The following is a 24383-nucleotide window of genomic DNA, read 5'->3' as shown; positions in this document are numbered from 1 at the left end:
ACCCCTCCAGGAGGAGGAGCATCTTGGGCTTTCTCTCGACCCCTGTGCCTTTGGTTGTCACATGATTTGGATAACTGGCAGGCACAGGGTAAGCCACTGACATCTTTTTGCTAGTTTTGGAAATAAACTTTTTTTTTTTCCCCAAATAGGCATTTTACTAACCTTACAAAGGTAATTTTCTAAAAATAAAAAGTTGTTCTTTGGTTGTAAAACTTGAAATTTATGGAGGTAAACTGGAATTAGAATCGTGTTCTTAGCCTAATATTTAGTGAGAAAATATGGAGGAAGACTGTCACCAAAGTGCTAATTATGTGTCGAGAGCTTGCTCCAGGAGGTGCACAGCCAGAGACCAAGCGCCCAGGGCGGCCCCCACTATACTCAGGGCAGGGCAGCTGAGTGGCAGAACCGGAGTGGCAGAGTCAGCCCCAGGAGAGAGCAGAGCTGCCTCCCAGTGCTAAGGGCTCAAGGTCTGCTTTTAGGGTCGCGACTCTGTTTTTCTTTATACAACTCTTTACTCTTTGTATCTCTGTGTCTAATAGGCAGGTCCCAGGTTTACCAGTGGCAGTGACGATACCATAGACAGGTTGTCACCACATCTCGCTGACTTCATCCGCCCAGTGGGATGTGGACTGTGTTCATGAGATGAGTCTCTTGCTGACATTCTAGCAAGATGGTGATCTGGGGCTGGAAGAGCAGCTTGGAGCCTCTGGCCGCTGGTCCAAAGCTTGACTTTAAGTCCTCCTGTGGTCATCAGGGGTGCTGGGTTTGTTGTCTCTGCTCAGCAAAGAACTGAAGAGCAGGACTCAGAGCAAAGGTGACAGAGACACAGAGACTTCTCTGCAGAGAGGGCCCCAGAGCTGGGAGTCCAGTGGGGAGCTTTGGTCGATTTGTGGTCTCTGGAATTTCCTCCTTTCCTATCTCCTGCCCCGTCCATGTGCTCCTCACTGTTACTGATTGGTGTCCCCTCTGTCCACTTGGCTGTTTTAGTTTTTCTGCTGGATCCCCCACACAGAGCTTCTGTCTGCCTGGGTCCCCGCTTGTGTCCACAAGTGCTTTCACCAAGCAGGAAGTTGACCTCATCAGGGGACCCTCTGCCTGCCCCTCCTTCCTGAACCCACCCCACCCTCCCTCACCATCTTTCCCTGGCTGCCTACGCCCTTCCACGTCTCCCCGTCCCCCCTCTGATATCTGCACCGTGTGCTCTCCATTCACATCCTCACTCTCCAGCAGCGAGACCTCACTGGAGAGTCTGACTTTTGATTCACTCTCAATACACATCGCCCTCTTCCACCAGGGAGAAAGTCGCTGTTGGATTCCACCCTCGATTCCAGGAGCCTCTCAACCTCTCTTTCTCTGCTGTGGTGTGTTTGACAGATGGGAGATCCTTACTGGTCAGCTTCTCCTGACATGTCCAGAGGCTCCTTCTGACCTCTGGGTGCTGAAAGGGCCTGGCAGGGGAGGGCTGCTTCTGTGGGAAGAGCTAAGCTGGAGCAGCTCCCCACACTCAGCCCAGTGGTTCCTGAGAGTGGCCGAGTGGTCCCTGCAGGGACAGGCCGGGCTGGGCAGGTGAGGGGGACCGCGGCGTGAGCGGCTTCTGCCGGGCCTGTGCCCCGGGGCTGTACTGATGGGTGTAAAGACCTCGGCCTTCTCTGCGGCTCCTCCCAGGAGAAAGCAAGGTTGCCCTCTCTAGTTGGCTCCATTCCCCACCAGAACCAGGTCCTCAGACAGAGTCCCACAGGGTGGCCGTCTTCATGGCTCAAGACGCCTGAGGACTTCAGGGCTTCTTCTGACTCTGTGCAGTATCTTTGATACTTTATAAGGTGCTCAGAAGACTTCAAGAGGCTTTGACTTAATGGGGATCCTGCAAAGATGACATAAAATCCTCAGAAGGGTCATTTCAAGAATTTTCCAGAACCACTTCCATAGATACAGTATGTCCTTGGATGGAGCACAGAAAGTATTTTGTGGCCAGATAATCACACTGTAAATTCTGGGCACTCATAAAAATGCTGACCAAGTGCCAAGCAAACACTACAGTGAGCCATGAGTGGTCCGGAGATGTCTGCTGGAAGAGAAGTTCTGCCCTCATCAACTGGTGCGCCATTCCACTTAGTTATGTACTGACAGCACAGAGGACTTCCTTCCACAGGGAGGACTTCCTTCCACAGAGAGGACTTCCTTCCACTGATAGGACTTCCTTCCACAGAGGACTTCCTTCCACAGAGAGGACTTCCTTCCACAGATAGGACTTCCTTCCACAGAGGACTTCCTTCCACAGATAGGACTTCCTTCCACAGAGGACTTCCTTCCACAGAGGACTTCCTTCCACAGAGAGGACTTCCTTCCACAGAGGACTTCCTTCCACAGAGAGGACTTCCTTCCACAGAGGACTTCCTTCCACAGATAGGACTTCCTTCCACAGAGGACTTCCTTCCACAGATAGGACTTCCTTCCACAGAGGACTTCCTTCCACAGAGGACTTCCTTCCACAGAGAGGACTTCCTTCCACAGAGGACTTCCTTCCACAGAGAGGACTTCCTTCCACAGAGGACTTCCTTCCACAGAGAGGACTTCCTTCCACTGATAGGACTTCCTTCCACAGAGAGGACTTCCTTCCACAGAGGACTTCCTTCCACAGAGAGGACTTCCTTCCACAGGGAGGACTTCCTTCCACAGAGAGGACTTCCTTCCACTGATAGGACTTCCTTCCACAGAGGACTTCCTTCCACAGAGAGGACTTCCTTCCACAGATAGGACTTCCTTCCACAGAGGACTTCCTTCCACAGATAGGACTTCCTTCCACAGAGAGGACTTCCTTCCACAGAGGACTTCCTTCCACAGAGAGGACTTCCTTCCACAGATAGGACTTCCTTCCACAGGGAGGACTTCCTTCCACAGAGGACTTCCTTCCACAAGGACTTCCTTCCACAGATAGGACTTCCTTCCACAGAGAGGACTTCCTTCCACAGAGGACTTCCTTCCACAGAGAGGACTTCCTTCCACAGAGAGGACTTCCTTCCCCAGAGAGGACTTCCTTCCACAGGGAGGACTTCCTTCCACAGAGGACTTCCTTCCACAAGGACTTCCTTCCACAGAGAGGACTTCCTTCGACAGGGAGGACTTCCTTCCACAGAGAGGACTTCCTTCCACAGAGGACTTCCTTCCACAGAGGACTTCCTTCCACAAGGACTTCCTTCCACAGATAGGACTTCCTTCCACAGAGAGGATTACCTTCCACAGATAGGACTTCCTTCCACAGAGAGGATTACCTTCCACAGAGAGGACTTTCTTCCACATGGAGGACTTAGAGGAGATAATTCCGCAGGGAGGACTACCTTCCACAGGGAGGACTTAATTCCACAGAAGGACTTCCTTCCACAGGGAGGACTTCCTTCCAGGGAGAGGACTTCCACAGAGCAGTGATCTGTTGCCTCCAAAAACATAGAGTTCAACCCATCTTCCTGGGTTTCTTCACGAGGTCTTAAAGTAACTTCTATAGCAATTTGGAAAGACAGTTCTGTGGAATCCTCTTTTTTATTTCTTGCCTGTTTCCCTGTCAGCGTTGGGCAGTGCCTCTTCAAGACAGCCACGTAACTCGTGGCAGATTTCTCTGTTTATGTGTCTGTGCATTTGCTGAGCTGCAGTCACACTCAAATGTGCAGAAACAGGAGACTTACATTTTTCCCTCTTTTCTGGTTACAAACCAGTTTTAAGCACCAACTTTGAGATTTGAGCGATCCCTTTTCCCTGAGGCCTCCTGCAGCAGTCGGTCTGGAGAGACCCCGCGTGGTTCCGTCTTCCTCAGCCACGCCTGCCAGCGGCGGCCACTGCAAGGGAATCACTGTCGCGCCTTCTGAAGAGAAGCCTAAGGGGAAATAAGAAGACTTTCTCATTGCCTTCCAGGGAATACACACAAACCCTAGGCTTTGAGAATCTAATGACGACATTTGGGGATACAGTTAGTAGCTGGTGATCATAAAATCATCCATGTGATCACGCCATCGTAAGGGGAACCACTGGTGAAGGCGGAGTCTGGGTCTTCTCTACCTTTGCACACCCTAACTATGATTTTTATCTCAGAACAGTTGTGTGCCTTGTCTACACAGGGGTCATTTTAGCATTAGAAAAATAAAAACCATGACAGTGAACACTGGCAGAACGTGATCCATCTGCCACAGCTTGCCTCCGTGGTCTCCCTGAGCCTCGGGACAGTCCCCTGTGTCAGGGGTGTCCATGTGGTGCCCTGCACCTGCTGCCTCTGGCTGGGCGGGGCTGGACGAGGGCCCTGCAGCAGCTTCCTGAGGCTTCCCGTGTGACCACGCTCACACTGGTACCACCTGGAACTGGAGTCGGCGCCTCTTCCTGTGGGTGTAGAGCACAGGCTATGGAAGACCCTTCCCGTTTGGGAGAGAGGTGCTGCTGCACCTTGCCAGTGTGCCTTTCAGCCGGAGTGGAGACTTCTGACAATTCTGTGGTGATCCTGCTGTGGCCACAATCAGGCAGGGTGGGCCTTGGTCCCTAGATGCCCGCTGGCTGGAGCTCAGGTGTGGGCCAGTCAGGAGCACACACGTGTGTGGTGGTAAACACAGAGGGATGCAGGTCAGACGAGTTGAACCCGGGAGGAGCTGGCTGCGCTGGAGGTGGGCTGAGCCTTTGCACACTGAACGCAGGCCTCGGGGACTTTACCTGTCCTTGTTTAACACCTGTGTGACTTTCAGAACTCACGTGGCTCATGCCGGGCACACAGGACTAAGCACAGGTTCCCGACACCACTGCTGTCTACTGGCTGCCGATGACATGGCTATTTAAGGAGCACCACAGTTGAGCTCATTATTCGGGGGTGACCACACTGTGAACATTGAGAACCTGTCCTCCTGAGGCTGGACCTCAAGGGGGCTCTGGGGGAAAAGTGGATAATCTTCTGATACCTCAGGGAGCTCTGAACCGTGAAGAATGGCATGCTGGGAATGTGGGCAGTCCCCTGGGGTTGGCCCCACCCCGAGCTGTGGACACTTGGCAGCCTCCGGGCCGTGGCTGAGGCCTGGAGAGATCCGCGTCCCTCCTCATCCTGACCTCCCATGCACCGGGGAGGACGTGGCATGGTTCCCTCAGGACATGTGTCAAGGCAGCGCTGCTGCCTGGGAGCTTCCCTGTCCCCTGCTGCAGGTCAGGGGCTGCACCCTCTGCTGCTCAGCCTCCTCTGGGTCCCCTGGCATGACCACAGCCCTCTCCGAGCCCCACTTCCTGCCCTTCCAGCTGTGCCTCGGGGCCAGCTCTGGTCTGGCCGGCTCCTCAGCCCTGCTCACCATCTCTCCCTTGCTTCTCCTCCACAGTGTCCTCCTGTGACCAGGAGCACCAGTCCGCCCTGGAGGAAGCCAGGCAGCCCAAGAATGACAACGTGGTGATCCCCGAGTGTGCCCACGGGGGCCTCTACAAGCCGGTTCAGTGCCACCCATCCACGGGGTACTGCTGGTGTGTGCTGGTGGACACAGGGCGCCCCATTCCTGGCACATCCACCAGGTAAAGCACAGTCCCGGGCCACGGGTGGTAGGTAAGGCGCTGGGTATGGAAACCAGGAGGGCAGGGCCACCTCGGCACCTGCCATGGGCATGGCACCTGTGAGACCTGGGCCTCACACCCTGAGTGTCCGTCTGTCCTCTGCTTGGGTTTTCATTAGGAAGTGTGGTGTGTGCCATCAGACGGTGGGCAGAGTGTGCCCTGAGCTAGGCAGAGGCTCAGCAGCGCAGCCCTGAAAGCTCATGTCTCCTCAGTGTGGCCGCTGCCAGCTTGTGCCTCGGCCAGCACACGGGCCACAGCCCAGAGCAAGTGCCCCTTCCGCTCACCCCTTGTGCCGGCAAAGGAGGCCAGACGTGTAGGGTGCCGAGGGGACCGGCGCCCAGGGGGCCTGCTGGGGTGTACGGATTCTCGAGTCCCAAGTCCTCACTTTACACAAAGTGGGAATACGGGAAAGCAGGAGTGATAACAGGAGCCCAGGATCTGATGTAAGACAATAGCTCCTCACTCCTGGTCTGTGTGCAAAGTGCCTCCGGCCCCTGAAGGCCGGGCTGCTGGCCAGGGGCTAGCACTGTCCTCTAGCAGCTCTGTCCTGACCGTGCCTTCGACTCTCCCTAGATTTGTATCAAAATGGTTGACATAATGCACAGGCGTCAGCATTCCGACCCTCCCTAAGTCATCTCCCCACTTTCTCCAGTGTGAACCCAGGGAAAGGAGAGGGGCTAGCTGGCAGGACCCAGGAGCTGGAGGCGCAGGTGACCAGCCAACGCCCGCTCTGTTCAGGCTGAGCCCAACCTGGCCACCCTCTGTCCAGGAGGGGTACCAGCTCCTGGTACAGAGGGGGACAGACAGCGCGTTCCGATCAGTGCCCCATGGAGCCAGCCAGCTCAGAGCAGATACCAGCAGAGCCCAGGGCAGCGATGGGCCGTTGGGAGCGAGTGTGCTCTGCCCAGCTTGGAGACAGCATCCCCCAGTCCAGGGCTTTGGTGTGAGGCCACTTCTGTCCCTGTGCATCGGCACACAGAGAGCAGTTTTCTGGGAGACCCGGAACAAGTGCTGCATGCTGGGAGCTCTGGCCGGTTCCCCCACTGGGCTGTGCCAGCCGCAGCCCTGGCCCGTCCCGTGGCTCAACAACTTATGCAAATAAGTTAAACAAACACTGCGGAGAAGAGTGGAGACACGTGGAAGCCGTTCAGCTCTGCCCTGGGCATCGTCCTGCGAGCACCATTCCTGCAGACGACGGCATTCTGCTGGACTCGGGAAGAGCAGAGGCTCCCCTCACTACCTTCTTAAATTCAGCCTCAGTGCTGGGATCCTTAAGAGACTCTGTCCCCCATTTGGAGCCAGACCCTAGTGACGTCTGGGGTGGCTAGCTTCCTCGTGGCTTCGAAGTTAGTAGACGACAAAAGGGGACTAGTATGATCTCATCATCCTACGTGAGGAGGGTTAGGTCCTGAAGGGCTTTGGATGCACTGCAGGGATTTGGAATGAACGGGGCAGCTTTCTAACTCTGCAGAAGGGCTACCCGGGTGTGCCTCGGACTCTCAGTCCAGGCTCAGTCGGGGGGAAGCCCTCGCTGCAGGCCTACCCAGTCGGAGGGCACTGGCCGTGCCCATCCTCTGCAACTCGGACCTCATGTGCTGGGAAGGGGCCTGTTCTCCTGTAGCTGTCAGTTCTAGACTATTCCAACTGCCCAGATGCTGGCCCAGGGCTGGAACTGAAGATCGGGCTTGCCAGTGTTCTCCACGGCCCTTGGGCAGCAGAGTGTTCGTCCAGCCCACTGGGTGTGCCCTGGTTGTCTTATTTTTGAGGTGCTGGACTCGAACCCAGGGCCTTACACATTGCAGCAAGTGCTTTCCACTGAGCTACACCCAGGCCCTCTGGGTGCATTTTACCTCCCCTCTGCTGGCCATAGCCCCAAAGGCACCAGGAGAAGCCGGCGGGTGGGGCTGTCCCTGTGACTGTGGAGTCTCTGCTGTCTGTCACTGAACCTCACGTTCCCAGGAAATCTCGGCTCACGGCTTTGGGTAGAGTGTGCTTTGTGCTGGCCAGAGTCCGTCAGGGACTTCATTCCTAAACCACGTTTCAGGAAGACACACTCGTCTGTGAGTGTGGAGTGTGGGATTCTCTGTTCAGGGAGGAGAGGCAGAGGTGTGGGCCCGGCTAGAGCTGCCCTGGGACTGGCCCGATTCTTGGACGCCAGAGGAAGGAGACTGGAGAAATCCATTTGCTTTTACTTTCTAAGATTGGAAAACAAGTGAATAGTGGAAAATGAGAACACACATGATCTCTGTGAGGTAAACGTGACCTGGCAGCCCCTTCTTAGAGCATGAGAGGGGAGGACAGGAGGGAGGACCGGGAAGGAAGGGAGGACGTGGAGGCCGACCTTGCAGTGCCGCAGCCTGCCGGCCGAGGCCCAGGACACGCCTCCTGCCCCCTGCTCCTGGCTGGCTCCCACGCATCTGTCTGCCTTCTGCATGGGTCAGTCCTGGCCTACACTGATGTCCTGCACAGGAGCCCGAGTGCCCAAGGAGAGGCCGTGGAGGTGGAAGGACTGAAGAGTGGACCTGTGGATGGGGGGCAGGAGGCGCAGGCCAGGACAGGGCTGCACCAGCCCCATGACTCCTGTGAAGTCCCCTCCAGGGAGGAAACCAGTCATTCTGCTCAAGACTACCCCTGCCCCCAGAGGTTTCTCCCGGGGATGGATTCCCCTCCCCCAGGTCCTTATCTGGGATCAGCCTGAGAAGCCTGAGAGGGGACCATGGAGGGGGCAGCTGAGGCCGGGGCCACCTCTGTGCTCACAGCCTCTGCACTGGCTTTGACTGCCCACTTTCTGCTGGGCTGAGCTGGCCTCATGGGGCACAGACCTCCACTCCGTCTCCAACACCCAGGCAGTGCCCAGGCCAGGTGGACTTGGAGGGGCTGTTGGCCACACCACTGGCTTTTTCTAAGCTGGGCGTCTGGGGGCCGGCACCTTCAGGCGGCAGAGTCCCCTCCCACGAGTGCTCCGTGGTTGACTGACTCCAGGTGGAACCAGGTGGAACCAGGTGGCTTTTCTTTATTTTTAACACTTTTAGCTTCATGAATTGGACTGAAAATGACTTTGAGTAATGTATCGGTGGAAAATCCTGAGTCTTAGAGACTGTGCCACCTCTTGGGAGGGATCCAGTGGCCAAGCCCACCTCGTACACTGTCCTCACACTCCTGCTCCTCCTTCCCCGTCCTGAGCCATGCCACGGGTCTGAAGTGCACAGCGCTTGCTCTTTGTGAAATCACGTAATAGAAGGAGGGGACAAGAGTGAGGCAGAGGCTGCCGGGGAGGAGCTGCAGGTGCCTCTTCCCGTCACTGGGGGACGTGTCCATGGTGTAGCTGAGGTAGTTACGCTACAGGCATGTGACACGAGGACCGGATGCCATGGTTCTGTCTGGGGGAGCCCACCCATAGCTCTCACACGCTGGAGAGGTGGAGAACCAGGGGTCAGGCCCTCCAGCAGCTCTTCTCTCCCACCCCCAGGTATGAGCAGCCCAAGTGTGACGACAGAGCCCGGGCACACCCCGCCAGGGCCCGGGACCTGTTCAAGGGCCGGCAGCTGCAGGGTGAGTACTGCCCACAGCCAGTGGGCATCGGCCACCACTGCAGGGTCTCTTTCTGGGGTGGTGGGAACAGAGTCTGCCCACTTCTGGGGCTCAGCACCATGGTGGATTGGAGCCTCCCACTTCTTCCCAGAGGGCCGAGAGTTGGTGGCTGACTCAGGCCTACAGGTTAAGCACATGGGCTGATTCTCAGGCTGCTGTCACTGTGGCTGCGGTGGGAGAAGATCCACGCGAGGTCACACGCGAGGGAGGACGAAGGACCAGCATCACTCCAACATCAGTGTCAGCACTCTGGAACTCCTGGGTGCTCCTGAAATGCTTAGCCCAAAGCATGTTTCCCGGGCATTCCCTTAGCGCTGAACCTCAGCACAAAGTAGGGGGTAGTTTTAGCAAAGCATGAGCTCAGTCTGTTATCAGGTAAGTCTAATTGCAAAGGACCATTTGAAACAAAACGAGGAAATGCATTCCCACAAGGTGCTTCTCAAGGTTCTCTGAGCTCAGAAGTGCAGGGTATCTGAAGAGCCAAGAAGGGACGTGTCAGCAGGCATACCTGAGCCCTCAGGGGACAGTGTCCTTCCAGGAGTTGCAGGAGACAGGCACTTGCTGCCCAGACTAGAGCAGCACCCAGGAGCCCACCGGGTCCCACAGCTCCCTGCACCCGGAGACAGCCAGTGCTCTGACATCATGGGGTGGGTCCCATGCCTTCAGTAGCTCTGTTTCATCTCAGTCTTTATTTCTTCTTAAATATCTCCAGATTGTCTCAGAGACCATAAAAACTGCTCTGTTACCTCCTCCATGTATGCTGTGTGTCTGATCTCAGTCTTGGATGGTCTAGATAAATTCCCCTTCAAGAGCATCCATGGTTCTTGTAGGATTTTACTGCCATTGATAAAGAAGGTTTTAACTTTGCAAAGTAAAGTGCTTCTCTGCTTACAAATAGGCAGGGAAGTGCCCAGATCATGCTCACTCTGTGCTCACCGCTCCCAGGTCTGCTCGACAGCACCGGGGATCAGCATGGCAAAACTCCCATCAAGAGTTCTCTGGGCTTAAGGTGCTCTGGACTGAGGTGTCCAGCTGTCCCCCACCTTGGGGGCCGTCCAGGGTTCTGCTGTAGAGTCAGGATTGAAGAGTCTGTTGGTGGCTTTATTTTTGCCACCCTATGTTCCTCTGGGGGAAGGTCAGCTGCTCTCGTTTTCCCTGGTGGCTTCCTTCTGCACTAGGTGTGAGGAGGGGGCAGATACCAGAAGGTCTCCTGTATCATTAGAGGTCCAAATTTGTGTCTGTGTGGAGCCGGGGTGCAGCCCGGGCCTTCTGCAGGCCAGGCCACTCCAGCATGACACCCCAGCCCCTGAAGTCAGGTGGTGATATGAGCAGGTGACAAATTTCTGAAAAAGAAATAACGAGTTTCATGCACGCTTGTTGCAAGGAAAGCCCTCGGTGAGCGTCTGCCTGATTGGCTGGTCTCAACTATTCCGGGGCGCCTGACGTACTTCTTAAAGGGCCCAAGGCATTTGTGAACTGGTCTTCTGTCTTTGGGTAACGTGAAGCCACGTGACTCCTGAACCTGTGCCCTGTGGTCCAGCATGAGTGTGGCCCAGCTGTGTCCCAGGAGGTCTGCCCTCCTCTGGGACAGGACACTGCTGGTCCCCCAGGGTGCACTTGGCAGGAAGGTCGTTTCGTGGAAAAATCCCACCCTTTAAGCACTAGATGGGGACCTGATTTGAAGACTGAAATGATCCTTCATCTTGTGCCAACAACGGGCCATCGCTGTGGAGAAACAAGAAGGGTACCCGGAGGCGTGTCTGATGTCAGATGAGCCCCGGGGGACACAGCACTGGAGGGGATGGGGCACTATGCTGGGACAGCCACGGTTCCTCTGCCAGGTTCAGGAGGAGGACCCTGGGGCTCCTGGGGAAGGCTGCCGCCCCGGACGGGCCCTCAGCACTGCAGACGTCCCACGCAGCCCAGGAAGGTCAGCCGAGCTGTGCTCCAGGCTCTGGGGAGTGCTGCTCACGCCCACTTCATCATTTTCACTATTTGGAGATAATTATCCTTATTAGGTAAAAAAGCCAAGTGAGTCTTAAATTAACTCCAGGATACAGGCTGTTCTTAGTGGAGAGGAGAAATCTCTTTCCAAAATAATACAGCGACAGTGTGTAGGCGAGCACGCCAAGTGATGTATAGGCTGATGTGTTTTCTTCCTGGTACACTTTTGTCTTGCGCTCCTTCTCTGTGTTCTGGTCAGCAAGAGCCCTCTGTCCCCCAGGTCGAGCTGAGAAGATTGCGCACAGCTCACTCGTTGGTGTGTGGGCTGCCAAATATCTATTCACATCTTCTGTAGAGCAGATAGCAGATTTTCTAGCTTGTGCCAATGGATGTTAAACATAAGGCGTATGGAACAGACACCCAGGTCCATCATGATGGCTTCCATATTGAGAGTTGGCTCTGAAGAGTCTTGGAATCCCTTAGTTTCCTGGTAGGGATGGCCTGTCACCTTGACAGACATCAAAACCCAGGGACGGGAAGTCCAAATACAGGCAGGAAGCTGCCCCCCGCCCCCTTTGCAAGCCCGTCTTGCTGTGTTCTGGCCTGGCCCTCTGCACTTGCGGGGTGCAGTGGAGAGAGGTCGCCTGCACTCCCAGCTCCTGGACTTCTCCTGTGCTCTGGAGCTGGAGGGCCACGGGGCCTTCTCTGAGCCCATCTGGGGCCGTGAGCTCGACCTTCCCTGCTGAACTGCGGCTCTCTCCACTTCCCGTGGCTCTCAAGCTGCCTTCAGGACTCGGCTCTGCGGGGACACCCTCGCTGGCCACCACCCATCACACCTGCAGAGGGAAGATGAGTTGACCAGTGTCCCCACAGAGCCCTCAGGGGCCCAGGGTCAGGTGATGAGAGCTGCCCTGAGGACAGTGGTCGGTGTTCTTCCCCGTCCTGTCCTGACTGCCCTCTATGAAGCAAGGTCAGCAGGCCTGGATGTACTAGCCACGGGGTTTGATTGTTTCAAGGGCCCACAGAACCAGGTAAAGGAAGGGGCTGCCAGGTGGGAAGGTGACCTGAGCCCGCGGCCTGAGGGCAGAGGGAGCTCCCTGTTCCTGAGGGCCCTCGGAGTCCTTCCCCGCGGCGTAGCGTGCAGGGGTGTGGCCTGCCAGAGAGAAGGTCAGGCACAGGCAGGGGCTGCCTGGGGACAGCACACCAGACTGACCCCTCTCCACCCGGGAAACACCAGCTCTGAGGAGGTGGCGGGAGAAGTGATGTCAGAGGCCTTGTCTTGGCGAAGTCAAAACAAGTCAACCATGGCTTGGAGTTTGTGACTTCCGTGACCTGCACTGCAGGTGGTTTGTGCCCTCTGGCTGCCTCTCAGGTGCGGTTCTAGCTGGACAGGCAGCTGCTGTTGACTGGCCTCTGCTCGGCACAGCCTGCGCCGAGGGGGCAGTGTCCTGCCTGAAGCGTCAGCTCCTGACACTGGCGCAGCACGGGGTGTCCTCGCATTATGGGCACTGCAGCTGGCGCCAAGCAGGGAGTGAGACACTCGCACTCTGTGACAGCTACAGGAGAAGCGTCGGTCACCGTAGCCTTTCTTCTCCGGTAGTCGGTGATGCCGTGGTGTTCTGTGGGCACTGAGCTCATGCCTGGGGATGGAGGTGGGTCTTAGGGGCCCTGGTCAGCCTCCAGACCACTGCTGCCCTGGCTCTTCGTCTGCCAGACAGCTCTCTCCACATGCTCAGCCCAGAGCCGCTCCGTGTCCACAGCGTGACAGACCGAGACCTCCTGCACGGGCAGGTGTGACGACAGCCTCCAGGCACCTCTTGGATTTTTCAAGCACTATGTTAGCTTCATTCTAAATCACCTCCTAAGGTGATCCTTGCCTTGCTGTGAGCGAAGCTCAGGATGTTTTCCTAAGGTGACCAGACCCGAGCCAGGCGTTTGCGGGCGCTGCGTGGCACATGAAAGTGCTGGTTTGCTGGCCTTTAAGGCAGACAGGCAGCAGCAGGATTGTCCTCTGTGGCTGGAGGCTTCCCGAGGCAAATGAGTGTCAGCATTTCCTCCCTCACAGTGTCACCCTGTAGGGCGTCCTCTGTCTGGTCGGGTGCCGAGGCTGCCGTGCAGCTGGGCTGTAGCGAGGTCCTGCTGCCTCAGACGCACGTCCTCTGGTCTGAGAAGGTGTCAGCTGCAGGAGGCCGCGCCCCAGGTGTGCCCAGGGCGGCGCATACTGCCCTCTGTTCCCAGCACAGACGAGAAGGAGCAGCGACCCTACCCCAGGTGTGGACTGGCCACAGAACCAGGAGCGTGCTGGTGTGACAGGACGCTGCTCCTGAAGGCCGTGGTGACAGTGTGCCTCAGAGTGCCGAGGCGGCATCTCAATTTGTTGGTTCCTGAAGAAGGCCAGGGTCTAGTCTAGTGTGATGCCTGGGAGACCTGACCTTCAGCACTCATTTACAACTGTATTTCTGATGAAATATGAAATCAAATTTGTGGAAGAATTCAGCCACTAAACCCCTCAGAGGGCAGTTGTGTCTTTTAGAAAGCCCAGAAAAAAAAATAATGGCCACAGGATTCATTTTATCAAAGGAGGACTATTGTCGGCAAGAGGCCATGAATTACCTGTGTAGCTCCCACCCTGAAGGCTAGGAGCTCCTGGGCCCGGGCCAGGGCCGTTGAAATTAAAGGTGGGAAGGTGTGAGCTTGGAGACCAGCACCGGTGGGACCCCTGGGCTGCACCTTGCAGCCATGGTGGACAGGAGGGGTGCACAGCAGAGAGGCCCGCCATTGATACCCTCTGTTTTCTCACATAAGTAGCCAGGTGGTGGTAGTGTGTCTCCGAAGGTGCCCACAGGCAGGATCCAGAGTGGCCTCTGTGTGACATTTGGAGAATTCTCGGTGAGGTTTCATTAGAACACTGAGTTCAGTTGATAGGAGGAGGAGGAGGAGGAGAATTTGGAGAAGACACAGGAAAGATTGCAGGACTCATGCCCGATACAGTAAGAACAAATAGGGATGTGGACACTCCCACCAGCCCATGCCTACGTGGAGGAGGACGGTCAGCACTCTTCCTCCATCCCTCAGCATTGACAGCAGGTGGACACAAGCAGCCACTTCTGCACACGTTCTGAATGTGAGGAGTCCTCTTGTGCATGAGGTGTGCCTCCCAAGGGGTGGATAAGATGGGATAAAAGTGCAGCTCAGAAGGGGCAGGACGATGGAGGACCACTCCCCTCACAGGCTTTGTGACCGTGATGTCTTAGAGGGCCTCTTGCCCTATCCTGCACCCCCGCCTGCCTGGGTCCGTGCTCCCCAGCTTCAGCGCTCCTGGCCATGGAGGCTCTGCACCTCCCCGGGTGGCTCTTCACCCGGGCAGCTCCCACCGTCCTGGGCACACCCTGGTCCCTGCAGCACATCCCGCCGGAAAAACGCGACTTGGTTGGTTTTCTCTTCTAAAGCCAGGCTTTTGGCTCTCAGGGCCAGTTAAAGACTCCGAAGTGGCAGAGGACATTGCGAGCCACACCTGCAGGGTGAGGTCCTGGCCTTCTGGTCTGCTCGGCCCCTGGGGCTTTGAAAGTTAGGAGTGTGCAGAAGAAAGGCTGAGTAGATTTTAGGTTCACATTAATCCTGAAAGAGCAGCTGCCAGACAGGCTCATAGAGAAGCAGCACCTCAGAGACAGCTCCAATAGCTTCAGGACACGCTGTCCTCACACCACCATTATGTTACGTTTGTTGCTCAACAATTACTACCCTATGACAAAGAATCCCTCCTTATCAAAGCCGCTGATCTAAAACGGTTGACCACTTGGAGCAGCTTCCTGTGGGCGGCACGCTTGGCAGGCACTCTGGCTCCTTGTGGCCCAGTCTGTTGCTGAGGATGGGGCTGTCCTCACCAGATCTGGATCCACCGAGTGCTCCCATGAGCAGACCAGAGCCCTTCTGCAACGTAGCTTAGTGACACGGACACAGTATCTGCTGGGTGACTCTGAAAGGACCCTTCCTTTCCAGGCCCACCTGTTTCAGGTGACACCGCGGTGAGGACAGGGAAGCAGGTGGAACCCTGTCTGGTCTGGGCTCTGCTCACACTGCCTGTCTGGGGTCAGTGCCTGCCTTGGTTAGAGAGCCTGCAGTCCTGATTTTACTTTTCCTACAACTTTCAATCCTCTAAGTGTTGATCCCAGCCATAACCACTGTCCCAGTGCCACTTATGCCCACCCCAGGGTTTCCCAGGTGGACTCTGAGCCCCAGGGTGGTGGCAGTCTGCAGTCCTCAGGCACCCGGGCTGTCAGGTGTGAGATAAAGTGCGGTGCTGTGCTTACTGGGGAGCAGCTCAGGGCCATTGGCTTCCCCCTGCTGCTCTTCAACCTGACCAGTCTGTCCTCATAGGAAGCTCCTTTGAAAGACGGTTCTCCTTTTAAAGCCAGAGCTGCTTGGAACACTGCAACTATACTAAACTTTCTGGTTTTACCTTTTCTGTAGCTGTGCATTTTTCTCTGTTAAATCGATGAGCAGATGTCTGTTGCGTAGGTGGCCCTAAGCCGGGAGGCAAGCCTGCAGGACAGCCAGCGGGATCCCAGCCTCAGTGCCCTAGAATTGACGTCCTCAGAGACCAACACCGCAGGTGACAGAAACCCGAGGGGGGAGACTGGTGTGCACCGACTCTGCTTGGTGTCTGCAGTGTTGGAGTGACCCCAGGTCCCCCCATGAGGAGCATCTCACCTCACCCCGTCAGCACTGAGGGGCTCCTGGGCAGCTCATGGTGCCAGCAGGGGCTGGGGAGAAGACCCCTCTGTACGCACGCAGCCTTCCAGCCTGGGACCCGCTTGCCCAGCTACCCCTGGAGGACACTGGCAGACCAGTCACTTACCCTGGAGCAGAACAGGACTAGAGAGGGGCAGGGCTGATGGTAGGAATGGAGTTAGCTTTGTCCCGAGAACCTGCTTCTGGAGGTCAGCTGCTCAGCCCAGACCAGGATGCCCTCGTCCATGAGCCTTTAGCAGGACACTTGGACATGCCGGTGGCCACAATGGCAGGAGCTGCTGGAACATGGGTAACCTGAATCGCAGAGGCCTGGCACACTTCTGGAGGGCTCTCCCTGGTGGCGTGATTCTCTTCTGACCTGCTGAATTGAGGACAATCTAGAACCGGGACTGTCCGTCTGGCAGAGCAGGAGGTGTTGGTAGCCCTCAGCCACCCTCAGAAGCCCCGGCAGGACATGCCCACGGCCACGCCTGCAGACTGGCTGCGAGCTTTCAATTCTCATCCCGAGGCCCTGCCGATCTCTGTGTGCTTCCTTATTTGATGGATTGCTTATCACGCACCCCTTACTGCCCGGGATTGAGGTCCCCTTTGTTCCGAGACGTTCTCAGATGTCTCAGAGTCTATGCCCCTATGGAGTGGCACCGACAACACTGTCCCTTAAATCCATGCAGGATCTAACCAGCTGACAACGCTGACTCATCTGTCATGAACTGTGGCCTCTGACGTGCTCTGAGATAGTCGTCATTCAGATGCAACATAAGGGGAGCTTGCTGCAGTTTCTCCCACGGGGAAGTCTTTCTGAAGCAGAGAGGAACAAAATGAGAGAAGGCTGTGCCTCTGCTGCACCTGGTCTCATCGCCAGCCTCCGCTGCCTCCGCCGCCCCTCCTCTGATCACCTCGTGGCTCTGTTGCTGATGCTCTTGAGGCTGTGTGCTGACTCCTGTGCTATTTTTTCTGAATTTGCCAGCCCTAACGTCCAGTTCTGCATGGTTTCTGGCCACCGCTGAATTCCTGACTCAAGGCGTGCGAGGCTGTGCTGTCATGAGAGCCAGAGTGCCATGGAGCTGGGCCCCACCAGGTGTCCCCCCTCAGTTCAAAGCCTCTTGCCTGGTGCTTTTCACACCATCTCCTAGCACCTCCTCCTCCACAGGAGAGCCCAACAGGCAGGTGCAGGTACTGGAGCCACAGAAGGCATGTGAGGAAGAAGTGCAGGGCGGCCTGCAGGGCCAGGGCCACGTCTCCTCCACCACTGAGGCCGGGCAGCTGTGGGAGGACGGTGCTGGTGTGAGCGAGGATTAGTGTCCTCTCTACTCATCTCTGGGCTCTCCTGTCCATGGCATATCGCACACATTCTTTAAGGAGCTGTCAGGAGAGACTCGGGAAGCCATCGAGGTCACCGTGCAACGTTCTCAAAGGAGTTCACTCATGTCTGTTAAGGGATTCGGGCTTATTGGTTTGGCCCAGAAGTGGATCATTCATTTTTTATTTAAAACAGTGATTCTGGCAGCCGTGTGGAGGACACAGATGAGATGCACAAGGCAGGGTCAGGCGGGGGAGCATGTGTGGAGGCCTTGGGGGCTCTCGGGCCCTGGTGAGGGGGCTGTCGGCCAGAGGAGTCAGAGCCACCCAGTACTGGGGTGGCCGGGAGGAAGCTCCGTAACTGGCCAGTCTCATCTAAGCACCTCGGGGAAACAGTCGGCCACCCTCTGGGCTGGCCTCTGTCATTAGGAGTAGACAGTGGCCACCAGAGCCCTGGCACAGCACAGGGTGCCACTGAGCGCCTAGAGGGCACCGGAGCTGAGGTCCCGGAGTCGCACAGTCCTGAACTCTTGGCAGGCTTGCTCGGAGAGGAGGCTCTGCAGTGTGGGTGTACACGAGTGAGCTGTGCCCGCGCCATGTGCCCTGGTGACTGCAGTGACCTCCAGCTCTCAGGTCCTGCAGTTACTCATCAGTCACAGTGCACATGGGCCTGCTGAGGCGACTCTGGCCAGGACCAGTTCCTCCAGCCTTATTGCAAGAGCAGCTTCTAGAAACTCCTGTGATTTCTACAGAAGCAAGTGAGAAAGTTGCTGCACGGTGCTGACCACCTCCCCGGATGCCCAGAGCGCAGCCAGGCAGGCACAGGACACACAGAGACAGACCCCGGAGCCCCGCCCAGCACCGCTCCCTGCAGGGTGGTGTCGAGACCCAGCGACATCAGGGACTTGCACAGGCCAGGAGGCCCGTCCTCCGCGCCGCGGACCAAGAGCCGCTCCTGACCCTCCTCTCGGTGCTCCTGGGACTCAGGCTCTGTTCCCCTTGGCATGTGCTTGTGGTGATTTCGTTTTTCACCTTCTTTACTCTTTGTTCACACTGTGGGCTCAAACCTCATGGCAGACACCTTGCCACACATGTGGCTGTCACAGGCTTGCCCCTCTGCAGGACAGGAGTTCTGGCCTCTCCTTGCAGGCCATGAGGGGGTGTGCACAGCAGAGGGGAGCAGCGTGATTTGGGCTGAGGTGGCTGTGCCTGTCCACGCTGCCAGCCTGCTTCTCGGCTCTGCAGTGTGCAAGGCACCATCCAGTCCCCCTGGCCAGGATGGCCAGCCCTGGGCCAGAGCAAACAAACAGACAAGCTCTGGGTTTTCTCACCCGGACCACGGGCCTTGGAGCAGGAAGGGAGTCTGTCTGTGCTTTGAGCTGCCTGTCACGGGCCCCTCTGGAGTGCAGGCCGCCTGCTCCTGCTCTGCCTGTGTGCACGTGGCCAGGGCTCAGCTGCCGTAGTAAGAAGACTGCACCCACCAGATGCTGCTTCAGCCCCTGCAAGCGAGTGCAGGCAGGCCCTGGAAGAGCGCTGAGCAGGGACCGCTAACTGCCCTGAGCACCAGGGTTCTGCAAGGCCAGCCCTGGAGGCATGAGGCCTCCGGGGAAGTCCAGGGCACAGCTTCCCTTTCACATGCATCCTGTTCTCTAATTATCACCCAAGTGGAAGGGCCGTATGACAGTCAAACTGAGGATATCAGACTGGCACAGCCCCTTCACCCCAGGTGCTGTCCCCAGGCTGGTCTGTCCTGCATGTCTGGAGTGTTCAGCCGCCACTGCACCCTGCAGCCTCGGAGCCCACGCGTCCTGCTCAAGGCTGGAAACAGCGGCCACACCTGCTTGCACACCCTTGGGCGGGAAGGTGGCTTTCGGCAATGTAGGGCTGCTCAGTTCTCACGGGTGGCCCACTTGCCATCTCTAAAAGGGAGGGCCATTCCCTGTGGGGTGGCTGGTAAGGTTCCTAGGTCAAGAGATTTCAAGGTGAACAGCTCCTCATCTAACCTGCTCCAGAGAAGAGTTGTGCTGCAGGCCCTAGAGTCTTGGAGGAACAGGACAGGTGTCAAAATCTAGCCTGAGGAAAACATTTATAGGACAATCTCATGAGCGAAACGTCCCTGCTTCTGACCTCCAGCATGTCGACTTGGGGTCAGCAGTGAGCTGAGTGAACACCCGGACCACAGGCTCCTCCTCTCGTGAGGCCAATGGTCAGGTCTGCACAGACCACAGACAGTGTGCCGTCTGGACAATGTGCCACTTGGAAAGTTGCAGGCGAGCACACTGCCCCTTGCTTCAGAGTTGTGCCCTCGGTGGTGCCACAGAGAAGATCCCTTTCTCCACCAGGAAGTGGCACCCAATCTCTGGATTCTTCAGTGCACTTTCCTCTCTTCTTGCTCTGCTGAGCCAGACGCAGGCTCCCTCTGGAGCCCAAGGGCACTGTGTCTGAACCAGACTCTCGCTGCCCACCGTCTTCCTGCCCTACTCTCCCTTCCCAGGGCTTTGCCTTTGGCATCACCGTGATGGTGTGGACACTGTGGTGAAGTGCCTGGGGTCTTCCTGGAGCTGGGCAAGCGGAGGCTTCATGCATGGACGGCACTGGGGGACAGGCCTCCCTCGGCTGGCCTGGGAGAGCGGGTGCCTCAGCCGCTGCCTTAGCTGCAGGTCGAAGCAGGAAGGCATAGAGTACAGAAGGCCCCCTGTGGACTCCCAGGCAGGAGTGTCTTCACCAGGGGTCGTCCCTCTTGCTCCCAGGGGCAGATGTTGGGAGGACGCATGCACTTTAATGGCAAAGCAGCTGACACTTGCAGCAACTTTGATTCTGAGTTGCTCAGCGTGACACAGTGCAAGCAACAAAACTGATCAGGTGGTTCCCTCCACGTGGATGGAGAGATGGCTTTGTGGTGTTGGTCCCGAGGGCCCTCAGCTCTTACCCAGGCTACTCTTGTGGGAGGGGCAGCCACCGAACACGGGAACTCTGCTGCACCCCAGGTGGGCTAGGGGTGCCGTCAACTGGGCTCCCCAGGGCCCGCTGCCAGCCAGCACGAGGTGGCACTCAGGAGCCTGTTCCAGCTGGCTGCTTTTGCTCTGGGAGACAGGGTCTGGTCCAGCTGTGGACACAGCCAGAACAGTGCTCCTCTCTCCGCTGGATCATGGAGGACTATACATGCCATATTTGGTCTCATTCTGTACCCGAGGACAGAGTAGTGGCATCTGTAACATCCGCTTCCTCTGGGAAGTCAGCTTCCATGGCTGCCTCCAGCACGGAGGTCTAGGGCTATGCCGTGTCCTGTTAACAGCCTGAGAATGCACACGCCGCAGGAGTAGCAAGACAGCTCGTCCCTAAACGGGGCTGGTTGGGCTTCCCATGTCAGTGACACGCTGGAGGGGTTGGGGCAGGTCCCGGGAGCCTGGTGGAAAGAAGAAGCAGTGTCAGCCTCAAGACATGGGGCTGGGCGTGGGGTTCAGAGGAAGGGTCTCATTTTGGCACCCAGAGCCCATCTGCACCGGGCACCACAGGGGACACTTGCCATGTGCTGCGTCCCTCCTGTGGGTCCCCACCCTCCACTCTTCTTGCTTGTTGACGGCTGCCAGGGTCTCCATGGAGACCACCAGCTACGGGTGGAGAGCACGCAGGCAGCCCTGAGGCACTCGCTCTCCTGAACACCTCCCTGGAGATCTCTGCCCCCTCCTGGGCACGGAGCTTAGCATGGCGCTGCCCAGGGCCCGGCCTCATCCTGGCACTCATTCCCCGAGCTGCTCATGGTGGGTTTTACAGTCTCAATCTGCTGTGGCGGCTGTCTTGAGGGACTCGGTGCCATCCTGAGGGTGACGTCAGGCAGGGCCCAGGACAAATCCTGTGCAGAGACCTGGCCCTCGGCTGGGGTGGGAAGGGGCTGGCCATTTCTTCCTGCTCTGTTCCACTGGGAGTGTCTTGGAGCTCTGCTTGCTTCCCGAGCCATAGTGGTCATAACAGGGCTGCCAGAACAGTGCTCCTCTCTCCGCTGGATCTTGGAGGACTGTACATGCCGTATTTGGTCTCATTCTTCTTCCAAAGCCACCAGGATGTGGGTGGCCCTCTTTCCTGGCCTCATGGGTGACGTCCTGCCTTCACTCTCTGACATCCTGATTGCCCTCAAGTATCCCACTCTTAGCTTCCGATCCTCCCAGAAGAGCCATCATCAGGACCGAGCTCCGGGCGCGCGGGGATGAGCAGCTGGGTAGCCCACGGCCTTGTCTTTGAGAACGTCAGGTTAAAGTGACCAGTGTTTCTTCTTTGGCCTCTGGACCTTCTGTTTTCCAGGCAGGAAGAAGCTGAGGATCATCCGGAAAATGTGCCACAGTCAGATACGCCCTGAGCTGTGGGGAAATCCACGTGTGAAACCTGTTGATGGCACCTTCGGCGGGGGTGCCACCCAGGCCCCCTCCCCGGAGGTTTTGGTGTATGTGCCCCCATTTCTTAGTCTGAGGGAGCAAGTTGCAGGACTGAGCAAAAGGGAGCCCCTGGGAGAAGCGGGTGCGTGCTGTGCACGGAGCTTTCTAGTGAACTTCTCTCTGCGACGTGGGCTCGGGAGCTCACAGGGACACAGATGCTGGGCCTAGTAAGGAAAGTGTGAAACAAGTTGTGAGCCACTCAACAAGCGTTGAAGGTGGCCCTGCGTGAAGGACAGCCCAGACTGATAGCCTCTGCAGAGGCAGGACAGCAGGCTGGATGGGAGGCAGCCCCAGGGAGTGTGGGTGGGCAGAGGGCAGCAGAGCATTGGAGGCCCAGGTGGGAACGCAGGAGGGCGATTAGAGAGGCGAGTCCGTTGCTGTGGCATGGGTTGCGTCACTTTGGTTTGAGTGTGCCTTCGGCCATGAGCTTTGCACTCTGGTTGGGGACACTGGGAGCCAGTCATGCCATTGAGCCCACTGTGTCACTGTGTCTGCGCCTCAGTCACCTCACCTCAGTTAGCAGAGAGAATACAGACACCCCACCCCAGGTTGTTGTGGGTGGCACAGGGCGTGTCTGTGCGTGAGATGGCACACAACAGTGGCTGGCGATGGCCAGCATTAGTGCTCACAGCCGTCTTTCTCGGGGTGTCCTCCTCAGGAGCCAGTAGATCTCAGTGGGCAGTAGGTCTCAGGATCTGGCCACTGCTTGCCCCCCACACGGCAGCTCTAGGCACCTAGAGAGCCAGCTTTCACCAAAGGGAATTTTTTGGGAACTATTTGAAATACATGGAGAAACCAAAGTGAAGCCAAGCCACCAAGCTGGGAGCAGAACCCCTGCCTGGTGCCTCGCACTTTCCAAGGGTCCGGCTGGAGGACCCCAGGCTGGCAGCCATTGAGGGCCACGATTATTTTGGAAAGTTTCCTACAGAAGTGCACTACTTACATGCTTCTCGGTGTCACACACAGGGGCCCTCTGGACTCTGGTCTCTGGGTGCTGTTTGCAATCAAGGAGGGCAGCCCTGTGTGGCGGGTCACCTCAGATCACCTCGGCCTCTCTGACAATTGTGTTAGCCCTGACCGCTCCAGAGCGTTCCCTCTGCACGAGGCTGCTGTGGTTTTATAAACAGGACTGCATCGTGTTGGCTGGAGGGATCCGTGACCTTCAGGTGCTCACTGGTGAAGGACACAGCAGCCCACCGCCTCAGGGGCACTCACAGGACAGCCTTGAGCCAGGGCACCTTGTCAGTCCTTGTTGAGAGAATCGGCTCCCAGGCCCTGGGGTGAGCCTCTGGCTTCTGGGTGGGTCCCAAAGCTCCCTCTGGCTTCCACCTTTAGGCCTGGTTTCCACAGGGTCATCCATCTACCCCGGGTTCCGAGACCCTCTGACCTAGTGCAGGCTCTGGGGGATAGGCAGGTCAGCGGCAGGACAGAGGGTCCACAGGGCATGCTCCTGACCTGGAGCGGAGGTCGTGCACTGGGGAGGTCTGTGCGCACTGAGCGTGGTGTTAGAGGAGGTCCTGAGGTGGGCATGGCGCACACTGTGCTGGGGAGAAGCGCTTTGTCCTCCAGTTCTGCTGGGCGATGGCTGTGGCTGCCTCTAGGTGACCAGCCTCCCCTCCCGACCAGCGCTTCAGGTTCATCAGCCTTTATTCTGTCACCATTGTAGGTAGAATGGATGGCAAGTTCCATCCCAGGCAGTTCTGCAGGCCTCCTGGTCTGACACGGCTCCTCTGGTGCCACCTGCCCAGGACTCACTTCAGGTCACTCCCGCAGGCACTAGATGATGAACACACAGACTTCGCCCACTCGTGAGGCCTGTCCCTCGGGTCAGAGGGCATCTTTGCAGAAAACGGACCCTTGACAGTGAAGCCACGGGGTGTGTTTGCTGTGGGGCAGGAAGAGCACAGCTCAGGTGTGAACCCTGTGCCCCGGAGCCCTTGGTCTTCCATGAACCCCCTGGAGAGTGTCCAGCATGAGGTGCCATCTGGCAGCAGGCATGTGTCTTTACCCAGGTCCTGGGGGTCCTCTCCCATCACACCCAGGTAGGTCCTAGGGGTCCTCTCCCATCACACCCAGGTAGGTCCTAGGGGTCCTCTCCCATCACACCCAGGTCCTAGGGGTCCTCTCCCATCACACCCAGGTAGGTCCTAGGGGTCCTCTCCCATCACACCCAGGTCCTGGGTGTCCTCTCCCATCACACCCAGGTCCTAGGGGTCCTCTCCCATCACACCCAGGTCCTGGGGGTCCTCTCCCATCACACCCAGGTCCTGGGGGTCCTCTCCCATCACACCCAGGTCCTAGGGTTCCTCTCCCATCACACCCAGGTAGGTCCTAGGGGTCCTCTCCCATCACACCCAGGTCCTGGGGGTCCTCTCCCATCACACCCAGGTCCTGGGTGTCCTCTCCCATCACACCCAGGTCCTAGGGGTCCTCTCCCATCACATCCAGGTCCTAGGGGTCCTCTCCCATCACACCCAGGTAGGTCCTAGGGGTCCTCTCCCATCACACCCAGGTGCCAGGGGTCCTCCCCCATCACACCCAGGTGCCAGGGGTCCTCCCCCAGTCCCACCCAGGTCCTAGGGGTCCTCTCCCATCACACCCAGGTAGGTCCTAGGGGTCCTCTCCCATCACACCCAGATCCTGGGGGTCCTCTCCCATCACACCCAGGTAGGTCCTCGGGGTCCTCTCCCATCACACCCAGGTCCTAGGGGTCCTCTCCCATCACACCCAGGTAGGTCCTAGGGGTCCTCTCCCATCACACCCAGGTCCTAGGGGTCCTCTCCCATCACACCCAGGTAGGTCCTAGGG

At 57.4% G+C, this 24383-nt stretch overlaps 1 protein-coding gene across 1 annotated transcript in view; it reads left to right on the top strand.

Annotated features, from left to right (window-relative positions):
• Nucleotides 1-24383, top strand: part of Smoc2 (SPARC related modular calcium binding 2) — a 153641-nt gene that overhangs the window by 112515 nt on the left and 16743 nt on the right. The window contains exons 8-9 of the mRNA XM_026414562.2: nucleotides 5334-5520; nucleotides 9029-9111. Of these exons, the coding sequence (XP_026270347.1) occupies nucleotides 5334-5520; nucleotides 9029-9111 (270 nt within the window). The remainder of the gene's footprint in view (nucleotides 1-5333; nucleotides 5521-9028; nucleotides 9112-24383) is intronic.

Source organism: Urocitellus parryii, chromosome 8 (assembly GCF_045843805.1).
Source record: "Urocitellus parryii isolate mUroPar1 chromosome 8, mUroPar1.hap1, whole genome shotgun sequence".
NCBI classification, from domain to species: domain Eukaryota; kingdom Metazoa; phylum Chordata; class Mammalia; order Rodentia; family Sciuridae; genus Urocitellus; species Urocitellus parryii.
This window is presented reverse-complemented; position numbering and strand designations above follow the sequence as displayed.